This window comes from Cyprinodon variegatus, unplaced genomic scaffold, assembly GCF_000732505.1.
Source record: "Cyprinodon variegatus isolate N-32 unplaced genomic scaffold, C_variegatus-1.0 Scaffold54, whole genome shotgun sequence".
NCBI lineage: Eukaryota > Metazoa > Chordata > Actinopteri > Cyprinodontiformes > Cyprinodontidae > Cyprinodon > Cyprinodon variegatus.
The window spans coordinates 354,307-374,483 of NW_015150507.1; the positions used below are offsets into that span (position 1 = coordinate 354,307).

At 37.9% G+C, this 20,177-nt stretch overlaps 1 protein-coding gene across 2 annotated transcripts in view; it reads left to right on the top strand.

The window, feature by feature from the left end:
* b3gntl1 (UDP-GlcNAc:betaGal beta-1,3-N-acetylglucosaminyltransferase-like 1) overlaps nt 1-19,813 on the top strand; it is a 25,196-nt gene extending 5,383 nt beyond the window's left edge. Inside the window, exons 5-11 of one of the 2 annotated variants that reach the window (XM_015371202.1) lie at nt 841-936; nt 9,995-10,090; nt 12,710-12,834; nt 15,657-15,792; nt 15,900-15,968; nt 16,111-16,185; nt 16,815-19,813. In XM_015371202.1, the coding sequence (XP_015226688.1) occupies nt 841-936; nt 9,995-10,090; nt 12,710-12,834; nt 15,657-15,792; nt 15,900-15,968; nt 16,111-16,185; nt 16,815-16,895 (678 nt within the window). In that variant the 3' untranslated portion in view covers nt 16,896-19,813. The remainder of the gene's footprint in view (nt 1-840; nt 937-9,994; nt 10,091-12,709; nt 12,835-15,656; nt 15,793-15,899; nt 15,969-16,110; nt 16,186-16,814) is intronic. The other variant, XM_015371201.1, reaches the window with a different exon arrangement.
* The last annotated feature ends 364 nt before the right edge of the window (nt 19,814-20,177 follow it).

Here is a 20,177-nt window from a genome sequence, read left to right on the forward strand (position 1 = left end):
TATTTTTTTTTTTTTTTTTTTTTTTAGACAAAAAACCCAGAAGCTGATAAAATTTGGGGTAAAATTCGGGGGGGGTGGCCGATGTCCGATATTCAGTTTTAAGGCCGATACAGGCCGATACCGATAGGGGGCCGATTATATCGTGCATCCCTAGTCTTGGCCGAAACTGACAACAAAAAATTGGAAAACCAAGACTGAAAACCGAAAACTAAAACACCAAGATAAGTTATTATGTTAAATATTAAAATTATAGCGTTTTTGGTTATGATGTGTAAACTCCACACGCTTAACTCTACCCCACTACCTGCGCTCTCTTGCTTGAGGTGCTTTACTTCTCACGTGTAGCAATGTTTCTGCATTCTGGCTGCGCTGTTTGCTTGCAATCCTTTTCCCCCCTTGCTGGATGTGCAGTTTGTCAAGTCATCACAAGTTTTCGGCCATGTTGATTTGGAGTTAAATGTTTGTTGACTAAAATCTGAAAATTAACTTTTCGGTCTTTACAACTGAAACTTTTTGGTGCATCCCTAAAATAATCAACTTATTCTGGCTTTAAGTAAACAGAGGTAATGCTGGTAATACTAACTGTCCCAAAGCAGGAAAAGGTCCTCAGATCTAACGTCAGACTGTTAAGTTTTGTTTTATGCAACATATTTAAACATCTTTAATAAACTTCAACTAACAGATATGTATTTTTTTTGTCTGGCTATTATCATAAGTATTAATTGCTACATTTATAAAGAAATGTAAAAAAAAAAAAAATAGCTCCCGATAGCACATACAGCAGCTCATGTTTTGTTTTCATTGCTCTGATGAAGGTATGCATCTGTGTTTCCTTAATAGCTCATTGGCTGCAGAGTTCAGAGGCTGCCAGAAGGATCTACGGCGCGCTATACCCGCTGGATCAACTCACTGACTCAGGATCAGCTCATCACTCAGGTAAACGGATACGGTTTGTCCATGAATGCTTGTGGTTTGTACGTGGGTGAGAGGTCGCTTGTCAGGCAGTTACTAGGTCGGACAGGAACAGGATACACATGCGTAGCTCGCAGTTTTGTACGGAAATGTGTCAAAGGATGGGAGGGTGGAGGCGGGATCACTGCTGACCTCAGAGCCCATGCAGGGGAAATAGCTCACTCTCAGTGGAAGGGGGGTGGATGCTGATGGAACAAAACATATTTGCTGACAAAAGCCCTGTGATCTTTCTATGAAAGTTTTTGTTCCAAATGATCCTGTAGCAGATATCAAGTTCGTTCAGTGTGGAAATATTAGTTTGAACAAATGAAACTCACACCAGAGGCTTTCTCTAAATAGTTATAGAAAGGAAAATGAGAAATGTAAAAGAGTTTTGCTTAGGTTTTTTCGAGTGGAGTTATTCCTATAAGCTGTTATTTGGCTTCTATTTCCTCTTTCCTGAATTTCATATTTAACTTAATAACCCAGGAAGAAAACTTGAGTTCCCCAAGACAACCTGCACATGCATGGAGAGAACACCAAAAACCTATGCAGAGAGATGCCAGGCCGGGATTTTAATTTAGGATCTCCTTGCTGCAAGGCACCAGCAGGACAGCTTCAAGACACTGCAGATCAAAAACTTTATTTTACCCTATAAATCCAAGGCTTTGAGTATGTTGAAGAGCTATAAAAAAGGAGTGCAGATTTGTATTGGAATCTAAAGCAGGGCAGAGTCTTACAATTAATACTACCTTTCAATCAATCAAGGAGGCTTGTCAGCAACTGCCCCTTAACTGCAGGAGCAGCAGCCTCTCACTGCAAAATGTCAGAGGGGAACGTGCAATTCAGGTACAATTATCCCAAAGTATGTAGAGGGTGAAACAAAATTTGGTTATATTTCAAAAGCTGTAAAAAGAGGCTTGAAATCAGGTTAATGAAGGGCAATGGCCTGTTGCTGACCTAATAAGGAGCTTAAAACTCTAGTGCTCGTTTGTATGAAGAAAACAAACAAATCTTCTGTTTCTTGTTATAGTTTTGCTTATGCTTAGCTTAGAAAATAGATTATTTGTTGAATTATTTAAAAACGTGTAGTAATAAACTCCACCAAGGCAAAGTGCTGCCATAGGGCACATACGTTTTGTATTTGTGAAAAGCTTCAACATTGATTTATATGTTATTGTCTCGAAATAACTTGATTGACTTGATGTATCAAACCACTGTGTCTGTTGTCTTTGCTCTAAGGTTTGATGAAAAGGCACCAAATGCCTCAGCTAATGCTGTGCCTGACTATGTCACTGGTGAAATTATCCTGTGTTTGTTGGAGCTTTTTTTTTCTCTCTGACTTGCATTTCCATGTGGACAGAGCAGTGTTATAGTGGGCACTACATACAGTACATTTTCCAGATATCCGTTATGGTTGATTAGAGCTAATGAACTTTACGACTGGATAAAGGGAGGAGTCCCGTTCAGGTTGGAGGAGAGCTACTGCCTCAAATATCTTTGAGTTGTGTTCACGAATGAGGAGAAAGTGGAGTGGGAGATCGATAGACAGATCAGTACAGCTGCTGCTGTAATGCAGATGCTGACATCTTTTTCGGATACCTCCCTGGAGAAGTTTTCCAGCCACGTTCCATCGGGAGGAGGATCAGGAGGACAACCCAGGACAAGCTTGAGGGACTATATCTCTCAGCTGACCTGGGATGCCTCAGGCTTCCCGCAGTAGATCTGGAGGAGGTGTCTGTGGAGAGGAAAGTCTGGGAGACTCTGCTGAGGCTGCTTCCCCAGTCACTCTAATCATTTTACAAATGATTAGACCTGTAAAGTGGAAATTAACTGTTTCGTCATGGTTTTTAGGTGTTTGGCCCCCATGCAGACACAGACGGAGAACAAGGAGCAGTTTAAGATGTTTATTTAGACTACACACAAATATGAAGAGTTCACAATGAGAGTCGAAGGCAAGGTTCAGAATGTCAGCGTTTGGGGCTCTGCGGGAGGAAAGTGGAAACTGATTAATACTAAGAAAGTTAGGGAGAACTGTGTTGTTGCTGCTCTGCCTACCGCCAGGTACAGATAACCTATCCGGGGAGGGTGAGTGGAGGAAAGGGTTCTGTAGCTCACAGCTTTCTGAGGGGAGGAGATGGCTAAGCGACAGGTGAGCTAGCGGATGGAAATTAGGCGGTGGTCCAAGCAGTACCACAGCGGAGGCAGGTTCGAGGAGCAGGTGAAGGAACAAGAGTTGATCCAGGAAGGAGGTTCTCTTGCTCGGTAGCACAGAGGGGGCTTGAGGGGAACGCCAGAGCAGAATCAGGGATTCAGGAACCAGTCTTCAGTGCACGGAAACAGACGGGTGAGTAATCAAGAGGACAACGAACTGAGGGTTCATACCAACAGAGGGAGACAGGAGACAAGTTAGAACCAGAAATCCAAAACCTTAAACTTAAACTAACAGGAACGAAGATCTGTCAACAGGACAGAGGCCTAGGCGTACCACATCGTGCTAACACTCTGGCATCCTTCAGCTGACTGAAAGCTCCTCTTAAGCTCCAGTCAGAGCAGCCCCAATGAGCGGCAGGTGTGGGGCCACGCCCACCTGTCAACAACAGCCACCTTTGGCAGAGAATCAGTAGAACACAGAACCCTGGAACTATTTACATTCTATTTCAATCTCCATTTTTTTTTAAAAAAAACCTCTGACCTAGCAATGCCTGTTTTAACCTATTCTGATTAATGTTTTAGAGCTAGAGTTAACATAATTCAAACAAGCTGCTTTTAGTTCGTAGATAAATTAAAATGCTTTAGTACAATAACCAGAGCCTTACTGTTGTAAACAATCAAAAATGTTTTTAGGATTTTACATATTGTTACAGCGCATCTGTAAGACAGCATGGTGTTGTTATTTCACAGCCTTCCTGATTTATAAATTCAGACAAAAAAATGATTGACCTGCATTTAAAACTGATATCAGCATAATGATAGAAACACTTTGCTCCTGCTTATATTTGATGTAACCCATTGGTTAATAATTGATCACTGAAAATTAATTGAAGTCTTTTCTACAGTATTTTCAGTATGGCAAAATGAGTCATAAAAGTATGTATCGTGCTGATGAAGGTTCTCAGTCATCCAGGTCATAGTCATTCCGTAAAAATTAAAAAAATATCCACTGGACTTGGTTTTCAAGATTTGAAGACGTTTCGCCACCTCTCCAGGAAGTTTTCTCAATTCAAATGTCTGGATCCGCAGTGAGTTTGAGTCTTATATGGACAAGGCCTTGTCCATATAAAAAAAAAAAGTATGTATCATTCAAACTTATATTGTATTAAGTCAACATTGATGTCAGCCAATAGTCAAAGCTGCAATATCAATATTGTATAGTATCAGATATGAAACAGTTGTATTGGGACACCTCTAGTAGCTACTGACTGTTTTTAAGGCAAGTACACACCATTAATGATTTAGCATGTGATTAGACAGTAAATCCGATAGTATGTAGTAATCGTGCTAAGAAAAAAACATTTTATCGAAATGCATGTGGTTGGTCAGATCAGCTGCCATTCACTGCAAATATGTCTGCATAGTTCTGGCCGAGGTAAAGCCGTGATCTATTTTGGTTGGACCATTATTTGGACAGGAGGAGAGACAAGGTGACAAAGTAAAACATATAAGACATAATTCATACACAATTAATGATGCATTTTAATAAACAGTCTAGTTTCTCACACCTATGCTGCATTTAATATATTATAGAAAATGTTTATCTTGTTAATTCTGGTTTTTATGTTGTTTTTTTGGCATCTCATTGACAACTCTCTTGTTTTATCAGAATTTAAGGCTTGCTAAATTTATCTCTTAAAAAATCTCTTATTCTGTTTTATGTATAAATTTTTTATTTACTTATGTATTTGTTTTTGTAATTTTTATTAAATCTGGTCTTAAGTATAGCCTTCTCACCTAGTTAGAAGACACAAGTCAAAATGAAAAACAAACATTTTTAACCAAAAGTATTTAAGCATTTTATTAATAGTCTGCATAAACAAAATTGACCCAAATCAAAACAGTAAGGGAGGAATTATTTTATTGTATCTATCTTTTTCCTTATAAATCCCAGCCATGTCTAAGGGAATCAGCCAGCAGTGGGTTCACAGATGCACAGCTTGTTCATTCTCTGGATGCAGAAGGGGAACATCTGCTTTGACTGCAGCTGGGAGGAATTTCTTTATGAGGTACCCCTGTCACATTCTGGGCTGAGGGGGTCCCCAAGGAGCTCTGGCTACTGGCTTAAAAGACCTAGAGTGATACATGCTTTCTGATCAGTTAATCCTAAAAGACATTAAGAAAACATGTTTTATGAGATCATAGATATGGTTTCAAAGATATGATGGGAAATAAACGAATCATAAAAATAAAAAAATAACTTTTTGCTTTAGGCCTCACAGAAAAAAATTGACTCCAGGTAATAATTAATGCAGCTTTTTTGGGAAGATATTTTTTTATTCCATCCCAACAACAAGGTTTTATTGAATTGATTCCTTCTGGTTGATGTCTGCTGTTTTTGAAAATTAAAACAATTTTTACTTCTGATTGACCTGACTAACTGACCAACTCTTTAGTTTCTACTCCTTTTCTACACAATCAATAATAAACATAAAGCCTGAATGCATTGCACTTCATTAGATACCTAATATTGTCCAAATCAATTCAGTTTATTTATATAGCACCAATTCACATGTCATCCCAAGGCACTTTACAATTCAACCAGGTCATACAGACAAATTGATTAAAAGTTTTCTATCTAAGGAAAACCAGTTGATTGCATCAACTCATTGACTCGAAGGCAATTCCTCATACCTAGTATGCTTGTTGCGACTGTGGAGAGGAAAAACTCAGTTTAAACAGGAAGAAACCTCCAGCACAACATGACAACGTAAGCGGCCATCTACAAAAGGCAACTGTAAACCACAGGTGGTCCAGGGAGATTAGTTCCGAGCCAGCTCCCATGTCAAAGGACGAAGAGAGCACATCCAGCCAGTCACAGTCAGAGAAACAGGACTATTTTGTCTTCATTCAGAAGCAGAAAGTTTAGAGTCCCCACGCTTTCAGAAGCAGCTCCCACAAGTTGGATTGCTTGGATGGGCACTTCTTGTGTACCATATGGTCAAGCTGCTCCCATAACAGCTCAATGGGGTTCAGATCTGGTGACTGCTCTGGCCACTCCATTACCGATAGAATACCAGCTGTCTGCTTATGCTCTAAATAGTTCTTGCACAATTTGGAGGTGTGTTCAGGGTCATTGTCCTGTTGTAGGATGAAATTGGCTCCAATCAAGCGCTGTCTACTGGCTATAGCATGGCGTTGCAAAATGGAGCGATAGCCTTCCTTATTCAGAATCCCTTTTACCCTGTACAAATCTCCCACCTTACCAGCACCTACACAACCCCAGACCATTACATTGCCTCCACCATGCTTAACAGATGGGGTCAGGCATTCTTCCAGCATCTTTTCATTTGTTCTGCGTCTCACAAACGTTCTTCTTTGTGATCCAAACACCTCAAACTTGGATTCATCCGTCCACAACACTTTTTTCCAGTCTTCCTCTGTCCAATATCTGTGTTCTTTTGCCCATCTTATTCTTTTTCTTTTATTGGCCAGTCTCAGATATGGCTTATTCTTTGCCACTCTGCCCTGAAGCCCTGAATCCCGCAGCCGCCTCTTCACTGTAGATGTTGACACTGGTGTTTTGCGGGTACTATTTAATGAAGATGCCATTTGGGGACCTGTGAGGCGTCTGTTTCTCAAACTAGAGTCTAATGTACTTATCTTCTTGCTCAGTTGTGCAATGCAGTCTCCCACTTCTTTTTCTACTCTGGTTAGAGCCTGTTTGTGCTGTCCTCTGAAGGGAGTAGTACACACCATTGTAGGAAATCTTTAATTTCTTAGCAATTTCTCGCATGGAATAGCCTTCATTTCTAAGAACAAGAATAGACTGTCGAGTTTTAAATGAGAATTCTTTTTCTGGCCATTTTGAGCGTTTAATTGACCCCACAAATGTGATGCTCCAGAAACTCAATCTGCTCAGATGTGTGAACATGATTGCACAAGGGTTTTCTAATCATCAATTAGCCTTCAGAGCCAATGAGCAAACACATTTCACCATTAGAACCCTGGAGTGATAGTTGCTGGAAATGGGCCTCTATACACCTATGTAGATATTGCACCAAAAACCAGACATTTGCAGCTAGAATAGTCATTTACCACATTAGCAATGTATAGAGTGTATTTCTTTAAAGTTAAGACTAGTTTAAAGTTATCTTCATTGAAAAGTACAAAGCTTTTCCTTCAAAAATAAGGACATTTCAATGTGACCCCAAACTTTTGAACGGTAGTGAATATCTTTTTTATGTTGAAAGAAAGGTCTCCTTGTTCTGATTTAAGAAAACACACTGTAGCCTTGGATACAAGAAAACCTGAAGTCACTTTTTTTGCAGCATTCATGCACAGTGTCACCGTCTGCATAAGTACTCAACAGACATGATATTAGGTTTCATGGAGTATTAGAGTGAGATCATACCCGGATTCTCAAGATTAGGTGCTGCTCCGTTTTTCCTGCTTTCAATATATTCTGCTTCACATTACTACCTTAAACCACAAAAATCTAGTGTTGCTTCATACATATAACCTTATATATTACTACCCAAAAAACCCTCCTACCCTCCTGATTAGTCACAGTCAGCCTCCTACTGCGGCTGCTGTTTTCCCAGAACTCATTCTTATTCTTCTTATTCATGATTTGGCCTCAGCTTACAGCTGAGAAATGTTGCAATGTTACAACAGACAGGCAAAAGAAAGAAGCGTGTAGGTGGAAACATAGCCCACTACCCTACCCCGCCCACCACCACTCACACACACTATCCAGATAAGATTTAGTCCAGCTGTTGTTAGTGGTTGGAACCAGATGTTTGGCACAGTTTTCTACATCTGCGATACGTTTCTGGATTGCTCTAGCAGCGTATTCGCTCCGTAAAATGTCCCATGCATGCCCCAACACACACATGTGCCCATATGGGCATGCTGTGTGGAAATTAGAGATGCAGTTAGAAGCAGAAAAAGATCCGTTTGACATGATCTTCTGGTTCATGGGGTGAAAATATTAGAAAACACATAGAGGAAAGGATAAAGGAGATGAGGCGGTTGCAGGGAAAGGAGGGAAAATATTGAGGTTGTTTCACATGAGGTAGTTTGAGAGAAGAAAAGCAAAAACACAAGTAAGTGGTAGATCATGTGTGAGAATGGGAATGTTTTCTCTTTACGCTGTAAGAGAGTATATGCATGTCTGATTCGTTTTAAAGATTAAAGTAGATATGCCCCCCCCCCTGTGAGCGGAAAGGTTAGTAACTTCTGACGAGTATTTTGCATCAGACCTTAGGTTGATTGAAACTCTTGACCACCCTGGGAAACTATTCAGCCGTCTGATATAATACTATGGTCACTTCAGTGTGTAGACCAGTAGTGTACTTTGTCAACTAACATTACCATTTTAAGTAACTACTTCTCTATGTGGCTGAATTCTTTGATGAAACCTTTGTGTTCAAGTGCAGCACGAACATAAGTGCTAATTTCAATTCAAGTGGACAGTTTGAAATGTTTTATATCTGGCAACAAAATGCATCCATCTTCATAACATCATACCAAGCCAGTCATGATGCAAATAAATACGTAGCCATGAAGATGAGCCCACAGCTGTTATGGTCTGTCAATCTTCCCAATACTCATATAACAATGATAGATTTTGGAGAGATTTTCTACAAAATGCTTTATGATTTTAGACATATGTGGTACACTTGAGCTGTAAGTCAACTAAAGGAGATGTTCTTTATTTACTAAAGGTGGTGACAGAACAAATCATATATGAGTAGTGTCATGAGTGCTCTGGGTAAGCTGGGTTTCACCCTAAGCCTGCTGTTAGGTTCCTGTTATCTCAATTGACAGACCACATTTTATCTCATGAAAGCGGACGCTGTCAGCTCCAAACCAATCATTACAAGAATCTAATTACAGCTTTAACTCTGAACTCTACTTGTCAGTATACAGTACTGACATATCGCTGTGAATCAAACTTTAGTTGAAATGTTGTTCTTTATGTAAATCAATTCAAAAACCCTAATAAAAATGTATAACGCGTGGCACAATATGCTTTAGGTATATTTGTTGTCTTTAGAGGTTTGTGAAGTGTGACCTCTTTAAGAATTGGGGGAGAATCACATAAGCAGGCAGTGCTTTAAGGGCACCACTAACAGATTAACTCAGGATATGGTCTAAAATGTTTGTATTCCTTTTGGTAAGTCAAAGCCAAATTGGAAAAAGTATCAGAATCATCTTACCTGGGATAAATGGAGATAAAATGGCTGGTTAAGCATGCAACACATTTTTCGAGGCCTTAGTCCTTGAAGCATCTGCCAAAGATTCAAGTCTCAACCTGTTGACCTTTGCTAGGTGTCTCCCACCCCTCTTATTTCTGTCAGCCTTTATTGAAAAAAAAGGCCTCTAATGACAAAAAGGACAATAATAGACAATTTAATCCAGAAGATATTAATTTGTATTTAGTCCAAAATGTACTTAAATTATTAATTCTGATGTCTTTTCCAGAGTCAGTTCATTTAGTTTAAGTGTTTTATTGTATATTACACTGTGTAAATGGAAATGATCAAGTGATCAAAACTACAGTAATGTTCATTCTTCTGCCTAGTTTCTTTGGATGGATGGTGGCTGATCATTCCGTACGTTAAGACACTCCTTTACCAAGTTTTTATGGTGTTCAGGAATATAACACTTTGTTTCATAATCCTGATATAGGAAAAAAAAGTTTTCCTTCTGAAACAGGAATGTTTTTTCTGCAGATGAAATAGCGACAGTCTTGTTGCTTCATTTAACAACTTCTCAACCACAGAATCATTGTTATGGCAAATTCTTAAAAAAGAAATCTCCTGTTTTTGTGTTTGTCTAATGTGTCAGTGTTATTATATCTGTTATTGGTCTGTCCTATCAGGTATACACCTCCAATGGGCCCACGGTCGTCATGCCAACATGGTTCTGCCCTAGAAAGTTGTTCCGGAAAGTTGGATTGTTTGACGAAGGTGGCAAGGTGAAATTTCACTCACATCATTCTTTAAACTGCTTGTAAATCTAGTTAGCACTTGATGCATGAAGCATTTTATATTCTGAACACGTAGTGCATTTTTTAATAAAGCCAATGTCTTTTATTATGAAGAGATTTTTTGAGTTTTCCCATTTCTAATGCACAGAATACACACTCCTGAAATTTGTGAATAAAGATATTTTGACTAAAATTGCTAACTGGCAAAAACAAAAAAGGGTGTAAAAAGAGCATCCGAAGGCCCAAAGTGAAATGTTTTACTTATCTTATAGTATTTGTAGGATCCAATCAGAAAGTTAACTTGAGGTTTATTTGTTAGAGTTTAGAGCTGATATGATTTTTAACTGATTATTTGTAGATGTATGGGTCAGATAAATCTGGGTGGAGATTTTTAATTGGGCATATTACTCACCCGTTGAAGTGTCACACGAGGTGAGAATGCCACTTTATTTTTTGTTAAACGCTTTACAGATTACTACTATTAATGTTTGTGAGGTTATTTTTTGAATATGTTTTTCTATATAATTTTTTCCCTCTTTTTTTTCCCTTTAATATATTTAAAGGAGTACTATTTGATCTGAACAGATCCCTTCTGTTTCCACGAGCGAGATAAGAAACAGGCCGACCTCAGCCTGTCAGATGCTTTTTATTTGTTTCCTGAAGTTGCTGCAATAATATCGATTTCTTAATTGAATTTCATCCCTGGTGAATATATAAAAATATGTCCACATGGGATACTGTCATCAACATCCAGATACCCTTATATCTTTTCTATTTGTAGATGTGCACCATGGCTATCTGAGACATTGAAGGTATCTTTACAGAATACTTAAAAATATTAAAGTGATTTTGTTCTCATAAAAAATATACATAGTTTGTTACATTCATTGGTAATGATAAATTATTTGAATAAATTCATTAATAAAAGACAATTCAACACACACCATTTCTTTGTATCTCCATAACACAACCCTAATAGCAGAAACATAGGAATTTAGCGACCACAGATTGTAGTTTACAGACACTACTAATAAGACTACTATTAATTAGTTAAACACTATAAAAATGTTTAAACAGGTTATTTTTGTATCAAAGATCATTGTGGCACACCATATGAATTTCTTTATATTGTAGTTCTTTAGTCTGACATTTTTCGCAAATTTCCATTAGTATAGTGTTTTTTATGTCTTATCTCAGTATTTTGTTTTTGTCATGGTTTTCTTTAATACGTTAAAATAATTCCCCATAATAATTTGCACACAGAAATAACTGATATGAAAGTGTGTGCCAGGCAGGCTTCATCCTTATTTAGACTGTGCTCAGTTTGTCTCGGAAACTGGAGCTTGGAAGTGAGAATGACATGATCCCCAAACTGAGAACATTCCAGATGTCAGTCAGATAAAAGTGGGATGAGCTATTTATTGTGGCATGAAATAATGTTGGTAATAAAAGCCATTGACAAAATATATTTCTCTTATTTTGTTAATTTTACCACTTGCAAAACTTGTTCACAAACGGCTATTTTACAGCTCTGTGTAAAATAGAAACTGTTATTCATGTGACTCCCTCTATAGTTAAAATATATGGCAGCCATGTTTTATAATAGATATAAGTCTACCTGACGAACTCTGACTTTCCCAGTTGGAATTTATGCTTTTTTTTTAAATTATGATTTCTGAGTAAAAAAAGAAATAAATTCAACTTCATGTGACGCCATGCAGATCCGCTGTATGCACCGCTAAAGATTTACTCACCCCTCATGCGAAATGCTAACCTGACAACAGCCAGATGCATGTCTCGCTCCGCCCAGCTCCACTCACATACGTGTGAGTGGAGCTAGGCGGAGCGAGACATGCATCTGGCTGTTGTCAGGTTAGCGAAATGCAGGATTAGCGGTAAACTGACCTGACCTTTTATCTATTTTAGCCAAATAGTATTTAACCTCTACAGTCCACTCAGTCTCTGTGCGAAGCATTGAAGTTTCTGTCTAATATGGCCATATGATCATTTCTAACAGATAAAAACACCAATGCTAAAGCTAACTTTTGCCCTGATGCAGCTAAACAATACACATTTTATTAACTTTATCTGCAAAACCAGGGTTGTTCATATGTAAATACATGACAGAATACATTTTTCATTTATTTAACCTTATTTCCTTACATATTGCATATTGATGCATGTAAAAAGTGTAATGTAATGCAATATGAAGCAAACTTTGGGTTATCACTATTACACTACAAAAAATATAAATCTAAATAAGGCATTTTTTATTGAATTCAGGAGGTAAGTGAGACACTTTGCCAATGGAACAAGTCAATTTACATTTAAAATAAGAAAAAAAAAGCATTATCTTATTTCAGGTGCATATTATCTAATTATCATATTTTAAGAGTAAAAATACTCATTCCATTGGCAAAGCAACTTATTTATCTGCTCAAATTAAGGGTGAATGCAATTAAAGTTTTTTTTTTTTTTCAGTGTGCAATTAATTAAAAACAGTTGCAATATATAAACTCTGTTATTTCAAACTAAACAGGTTTCACCTCTGACAGGACATACTGTACCTTCACTAACTAGATCCAATTTTCTCTGCTCGCTCTTCAGGGTGTCCCAGAGGATCTGCTCTTCTTCTACCAGCTTCTTCGTCAAGGGGTGTGTCCGATCAGGGTCGACCAGATCCTGTTGGTTTATCGTTACCATGAGAGGGCTGCTACGCATTCTGTGACAGAGTCAGTCTCACCATTCACCCTCCTTGCCATTAAGTCTCTCTCACACACACACAAACACACACAACCGGTCATATTGTTGGTCCTCCACCTACATGCAGCTGCCAACTGGCATCCCTGAGTTTCCCAGGCCTTCACATGCACTCATACACAAACTGAAGTACTGTTACTGACACACACACTCAGAGCTGTTTTGGGATTTTTGAGATTTGATGACAGTGTCTGTGGAATTCCACTCACTTTCCCAGCATCCTAATCAGGAATTTTGGCCTTCTCTGCCTGGAATGTTCAGAATTCATTCACTGATGCTCTGAGAGAATTAGATCTCGGTGTGAACAGAAATGTTACGCATGTTGTGTGTCAGAATGACATTCCTGCAGCTGCCTGAGATTTAACATGCAGGTGTGCATGTGTCTGTGTGTCCTTTAAGGCTAAATAAATGATTATATAAGGAACTTTCTCAATAAAAAACTTTCTGACTGTATATCTGCTGGGTGTGATTCCTCCGAGTTCATCACCCTTTCGCATGTTTTTTTTTCATCTCTCTATTTTTGGAGGCCTATTACAGGCATGTCTAATTTCTGCTCTACCCCACTCCTGTCACCCCTCCCATAAACTGCCTACCTACTTCCTCACTAGCCAAATGAAACTGTAAACCTATTTCTGTCTGTCACATAGACAGTGCAGATGGCATTATATGAGGTGAAACTATTTTCTTTAAGGATGGTGGATGGTCAGATGGCATATGATATGCAACTGACTGGTTCTGTTTTTAAATGTGAGTGGCAGCTGTGTGTTGAGGAAATCTTTGCCATATTGCTGCCATGTCTTGGAGGCGACACATGTAAAAAATGAAACAAAGCAAACCTCTAGAGACCACCCAGGCTCTCCAGTGGTGTTAATTTAGATTTGTTTGCCTTATGAGGTTTGTTGCTACAGACAGAAAAAAGGAACACTCTGGAAAATAAAGAAAAGTGCTTAGGTTGAATGTGTGCATATAATCAATGTCGTTCTCAGGTTTGAATGCGTAAAAAGCACAAAGACCAGTTTTACAGTTTGAGTTTGTTCTACTAGACTGCACAGTGGCACAGTTTGTAGCACTGTTGCCTTGCAGCAACAAAGTTCCGGGTTCAATTCTACTTGGAGTTTGCATGTTCTCCCTGTGCATGCGTGGGTTCTCTCCGGGTACTCTGGCCTCCTCCAACATTCCACAGACATGACTGTTTGACCTGTCCAGGGTGTACCCCACTTTTCGCCCATAGACTGCCGGAGATAGGCACTGCCCCTTCAGGATCCTGATAGAAGAAAGTATGGATGGATGGATGGAGAGAGTGTTCTACTGTGAATTCCGACATGTATTTGCGGATATGGCACACTTGGAGCCTAGCAAGTGTTTTATTTATTTGATATAAATGAGACCAGGCCAACACTTTTTGCAGTTGTATTTTCAGTTTCATTCGAATGTCTGCAGTTGGATAACATTGAGGCATACAATATAAAATGTATGTTAGCTTTAGATGATAAGCAGTCTTGTTTTAATTATGGTAATTCCCCTAAATAAAATCCAATGTCAAGTAGTTTGCTTTAGAGGTCGCCTTATAGGTTAAACGGGTCTGTCTGGGTGTGATTTAATTTAATCATAAACCTAGCTGTCATGTGAAGGTCAAAGACAGTTATTTGGAGAATTGAAGTTAACAACATCAAGGAAACCAGAGAGTAGGCCAGAGTTCAGAGGTAATGTTGCGGAGAGTTTTAAAACAGAGTTAAGTTATAATACAGTGTTCTGAGCTTAGCACACCAAAGGGAGCATTGTTTAGTTTATAATGCAGGGAGTGTTGCACAGCTGCTAACCTGCTGCGAAATAGCTGTCCACCCAAACTCACCGGCCCAACAAGGATAGTATTAATGGCATTAACAGGCAGTAGCTCCATGGAAAGTCTGAGGAAGCTTCAGAGAACCAATCGAGTGGGAGAACATAAGGGCTAGGGCACTTCATAAATACCTTTAGGTAAAGGTGACAAGGAGAAAGGCATTTTTGTGCTTACATAAAACAAACGGGAGTCATGTTTGCATCTACACATGCAATATTCTCCCACATGTGAAATGCTATGTGTGACAGAAAACTTGCACCACAGATCATCCTTAGCTTGCCATCCTACAGTAAAGCACGGTAGGTGCATCACAGTTTTGGTGTGGCCTTCCGCAGAGGGAATACAAAAGCGGGTAAGAGTTGAAGGGCAGATGGACAGAGCTAAATATTTAGCAAAACTTGGAAAAATATCACCTTTATCAGGATAAAAGAGACTTCATACTAGGGTGGAGGATTACCTTCCATACGGCAAGCAAATCAATGGAATTGTTTTGATCAAAAGTTTTCCAATCACTGTTAGACTTAATTAAAGCTGAAAACCCTCATAGATACTCTTTATCCAATCTGTCTCAGCCTGGACTATTCACCTAATATTAAAGGTCAGAAAATACAGTTTATAAGTTTGTCTAATTGGCAGACAGAGACCCAAATAGATTGGTGGTTTGATATATTCTTGGCTTGTCTGAGTCAAATCAGTTTTCTTTCACTTCACAAAAATGAACAAACATTCTTAGTGAAATAAAATTTTGAAAAAAATATATTGCAGTTTGTGTTGGAAATTAAAAAAATTAAATACTCAAGAGACTTTAAGTTGCCCAATCATAGAAAGTATAAAGTTATATATTTTTTCCCCAGAGTTGTGTATTTTGAATTGAGGCCTAAAAATGCTGTTATATAAGCTCTAGTTGTAAAATTATCTCATGATTATGACATAATTTATCTTTTCTGCCATCAGGGAGACCATCTGGAAACTGCGAGTAGACTTTCTGCAGGAGAGAGTTCTCAGGCACTGGGAGAACTTCACCATATGGAACGCTGGTAAACAAGGGAGGAAGCTCTACCGAAGCCTGAGCCTGATCGATCAGAAGAAAGTATGTCAGTGACAGTCCTGATGTGTGACACTAAAATGTGCTGTTTTTCATGTTTTGAAGGCGTTGTTTACCCTAATCAGCATTCAGTGTTTTTTTTTCCACTTAAGGTCAAAGCATTCTGTGATGTGGATGCAAACAAAATTCAGAAGAATTTCTACACATATGAGGAATCCAAGGTGAGATCACGCGGATACAAATTCAGGTTTTGTTGTTAATTGTTCCTTCACAACAGAGCTGTCAGGCCTTTGATTCCTAACATTCAACCAACACTTATAAACTGTTTAATGTTTATAACATTTTCTGTTGATATGTCTCCAGCAAAGACCAAAGCCTACAATCCCCATCTTGCACTACAAAGAAGCCACGGGCCCCTTTATTATCTGTGTTAAACTGGTGAGCTGAGAGTGTGTTTGCGTGTTGTATGTTTGTTGTTTCTGACCGCTTGTCCCTCAGGTCTGTTTCCCAGCCTAACAACATAATGATTCAGGGCGTGTGCCCAGTACAGGATGTAAAACTAACAAACATGAGGGGAGGCTGTCAGGAAATGGGAAGAGGCAGCTGGCTGATCTTTGATCATGGCATGGTTGTGCAAACATATCGTGCTATGAATGATGATGTATGGTTGGAAAGGTTTAGGTTTGATTGTGAGACAGCATGACTGAAAACCCAAGTTTTCCTGCATTTCTGTTAGTATGTAAAAACAAGTTAGAAAAGGCTTCTTTGTCACTAAGCAAGATTTAGATTTAAATCTGAAGAGACCCCACCTATGTGGTCTACTAATTGCCCAATTAAGGAAATTGGCAGAAGTAATCACTCACAGAAAACAGAAATCTGGACTCAATCACAGATTTCCTCATTATCTTTAATAATGTTCACATGGCTAAAGTCTTTTGTTACTTTTCATTCAAAAACCAACACAAAAGAAGCTGTTAAAATGTATCACATATATATATATTTTTTTTTTTATCTTTTTATGTTTTTCTTATGTAAGACTGCTTTTTATGTTGTGGTTCCATTTGTAGGACATGACAGGAGGAGTTCTAGAGGAAAACCTCAACTCTTTGCAGCTGAAGGAAGGAACAGATTACTACCATTTCAACTGACAGTTCAGAGTGATGCAGAAGACCACAGGAGCCCTGCAGGTTAAACAGACAAAGGACTGGTTATTGAAAACATAAACACAACCTCAGTGATAGACTGCTTCTAAACAGGACGTGAAGCAGTAACAGATTATAGGACAAAGAGGAAAGAAGTTCATATTTCACATAAAATATTGAAGGTCCTATTTTATTTTAAGTCCCAATGGTTCAACTTGGCAAAGTTATCTGGTCTGGTTTTCTGCTTCTTTCTTTTTTCTCAGTTTCAACTTTGTTACTCTTGGCGCTTTCCGTAGCGCTTTTACAAAAAAAAACTATTTTTAGGGGAGTGCACTTTTATTTTTTTCATTTTTGTGTTTTCTCTTATCTAATGTCAGAATTCAAATAAAATTGAAACCAATTTACTTCTGTAGATGAAATGACGCTTAAGAAATTGTAAAATCCACAGCAGCTGAGCAGCCTCTTTAGAATACTTGCTCACATTGTTGATCATATGGTAAAAGTTTCTTATGGTTTTCAAAGGTTAATGAAAGAAACTACTGGTCCAACTCAATAAGTTATAGAATAATTACAAAGTTATGTGTTTCTCTGATACAATTAAAAAAAGTTTTTCTGACACATTATATAGATTTATTTAGTACAGTCATATATTTCAAGAGTTTATTCCTGCTAATGGTTCTGCTTACAGCAAATAATAACCCAAAACTCCGTCTCTCAGAATGTGGCATATTCCATAAGACAATGTTATCTTTAATTAGTCTGCTGTAAAAATTCACTGATGTATCAGGAAAGAATATACATTCAGTTCTAGTTTGCTCCTCAATATGCATGATTTTTTGCATCATTTGTGAATTAATTAATGTGATGTCAACTGCGAAAGTGCTCCGTCTACATTGAAATGCAAGTCAGAGTAAACAAAAGTTCTCACAAAAGTATAGTGGTTTAACCCCGACATAGTGAAGCACGATGTTACTTGAGAAATTCAATATGGCATAACTGATCAGCAGACTTTCAGGCAAAGACAGCCTAAAATGTTTTTAGCATCAAGCCAGTAAAGTTATTTCAAAGCACAACAGATAAATCAGCTTTAAAGCCCACATTTTTCACAGGGAGAGAAAAATGATAAAGAATACAGTCAGGCTGGCTGAGTAAAGTTGTGTGTGTGCCTTTTTAAAGTTAAAAAAGCAGGTGAATAAATATATTACGTAATAGAGAGGGTAAAAATCTAAAACATATTTTATTTATTTCAAAGATGCATATAAAAGAAAAGCATAAACAGAACAGCATTTTACAATATAGAGGATACATAGTTTGAAAAGGAGGAAGTAGAAGTGTGAAGTTAAGTATCCCACCCCCTTCAGTTCATAATCCAGCAACAAAAGCCTTTCCAAGCTAAACATAAGCAAACAATGTAGTTACAAAAACTTAGATTATTAACTTTGAACAAACAACCCTCAGCCCCAGTGGTTACTGGTTTTGCAGTTGCTCATGAGGTTAATAGCTTTGTTCATCTTTTACATTTTCCAAGACTCCTTTTTTACTTTTGTATTTGCTCTGGGTCCACTCTCTAATACTTTGAGTAATATGTGTCTGATTTGCATGGTCAAATGTACATGTTCCACTTTATCACACAAAACTTAATTTATGGACATCGATGGTTTGATTTCTTTGTATGTGTGGATTGAATGGATTGCTACCAACATCTTGTGAAAAGGTAATCTCAATAACACCTCTAACAATATTTTTCCTGAGAAAAGTGTTGGCGTGTTCAATAGTTATTCCACCCACTGTGTGTCTTCAGATTAGTGGGTCTAAACTTGTGTCTCTTATGTTCTTAAAATAGAATAGAAAACCTCTTATTGTCCCACAATGGGGAAATTGTGGTGATACAGCAGCAAAAGGTTATAGCAGAAGTGGTCACACAATGTGAACCTTAGAAAGTGTATAAAAATAACAGAATGATTAACAGATAAGTTTTAGGCTCTTCTAAATTCTGGTCAATCACTCACAGTGGAATCTTAACCATCATAGCAGCTTTTGTTACATTTAATGCAGCATGAGATCAGCATTTCTGTATGGCCTGTCTCCAGAGCAAAGCATGAAGTGCTCTGTAAAACCCTGGTTTAGATAGCCTTGCTTTAGATGTCTACAGCACAGAGGACCAGCACCAGCAAAATACATAAAGCATCATAATTAACTACTTATCAATTGACCTCATGCAAACATGGGTTCTGTCACTTTTTTAATTAAATGAATTAAATTCAAGATGGAAAATAATAGCATATTGTTTAAATTGATTACCCCATATTGTTCCAATTGATTAGGCCCACAAATGCACTGACTAAAAGCTGCAAGGGTTGGCAAATAAAAGCACAGAAGTTTCAACAACTGATATGCAAAAGAAAACATGAAGTGATGTTAACTTTTGAGAGGAAAAACACATCATGGTTACCAGCATTACCTCTGGGGAATGTTTTACTGTTCCTGACCCTGTATGAGCTGCACTAGTTAAATACTAAGCCGTTCACATGTTCAACAGAGTATGCGGCTCCTTAAGGGTGGATGTTTTATGACCCGATTTCGAAACAATCATTGTCTGATGCAACCATGTAAAATCAGATCCACACATGCACATCTGCTACAAATGAACAAGATGGATTTTGCTCTGTTGTTTTTTTTCTTTTCACTGCATCTCTTGTGAAAACTAAAGAACAATAACCTTTTTAAGAGGGCACAGTTGTCATACATAAACACAGAGAAAGGGTTTATTTTACCTCACAGAAAGAGGAGATTTTCTGCCCAAAGTTAAACAGTTTTTTCTGGGTCAGCAACATGGTCTGAGTTACTGTAAATCTGGCCACAGAAGTTTTAAAATAAATCACAATAATGGTTAAAAACTCAACTTATTGTCTCAATTTTTGTTGTTGTTGTTTTATCTTTACGCAATACTTTTAAAATGACGCGTACCCTTTGAAAAAGATCTTATTTTTTTTATTTCAGCCCCAAAATTCAATGTACTTTACCGTGACTTTAAATAATACAAATAAGGTAACACACAGCTGCAAAGAAAAAGGAAAATAGGGCCTTAAAAAATCACTACAAATGGAAATTTAAAAAGCTCCCCATCCCCTTTAACCCTGTCAATGTCAACTTTATTTATATAGCACCTTTAACAAAGATGCGTTTGTTCAAAGTGCTTTACTTAGGGACAAGAGAATATATATATATATATATATATATATATATATATATATATATATATATATATGTGTGTGTGTGTGTGTGTGT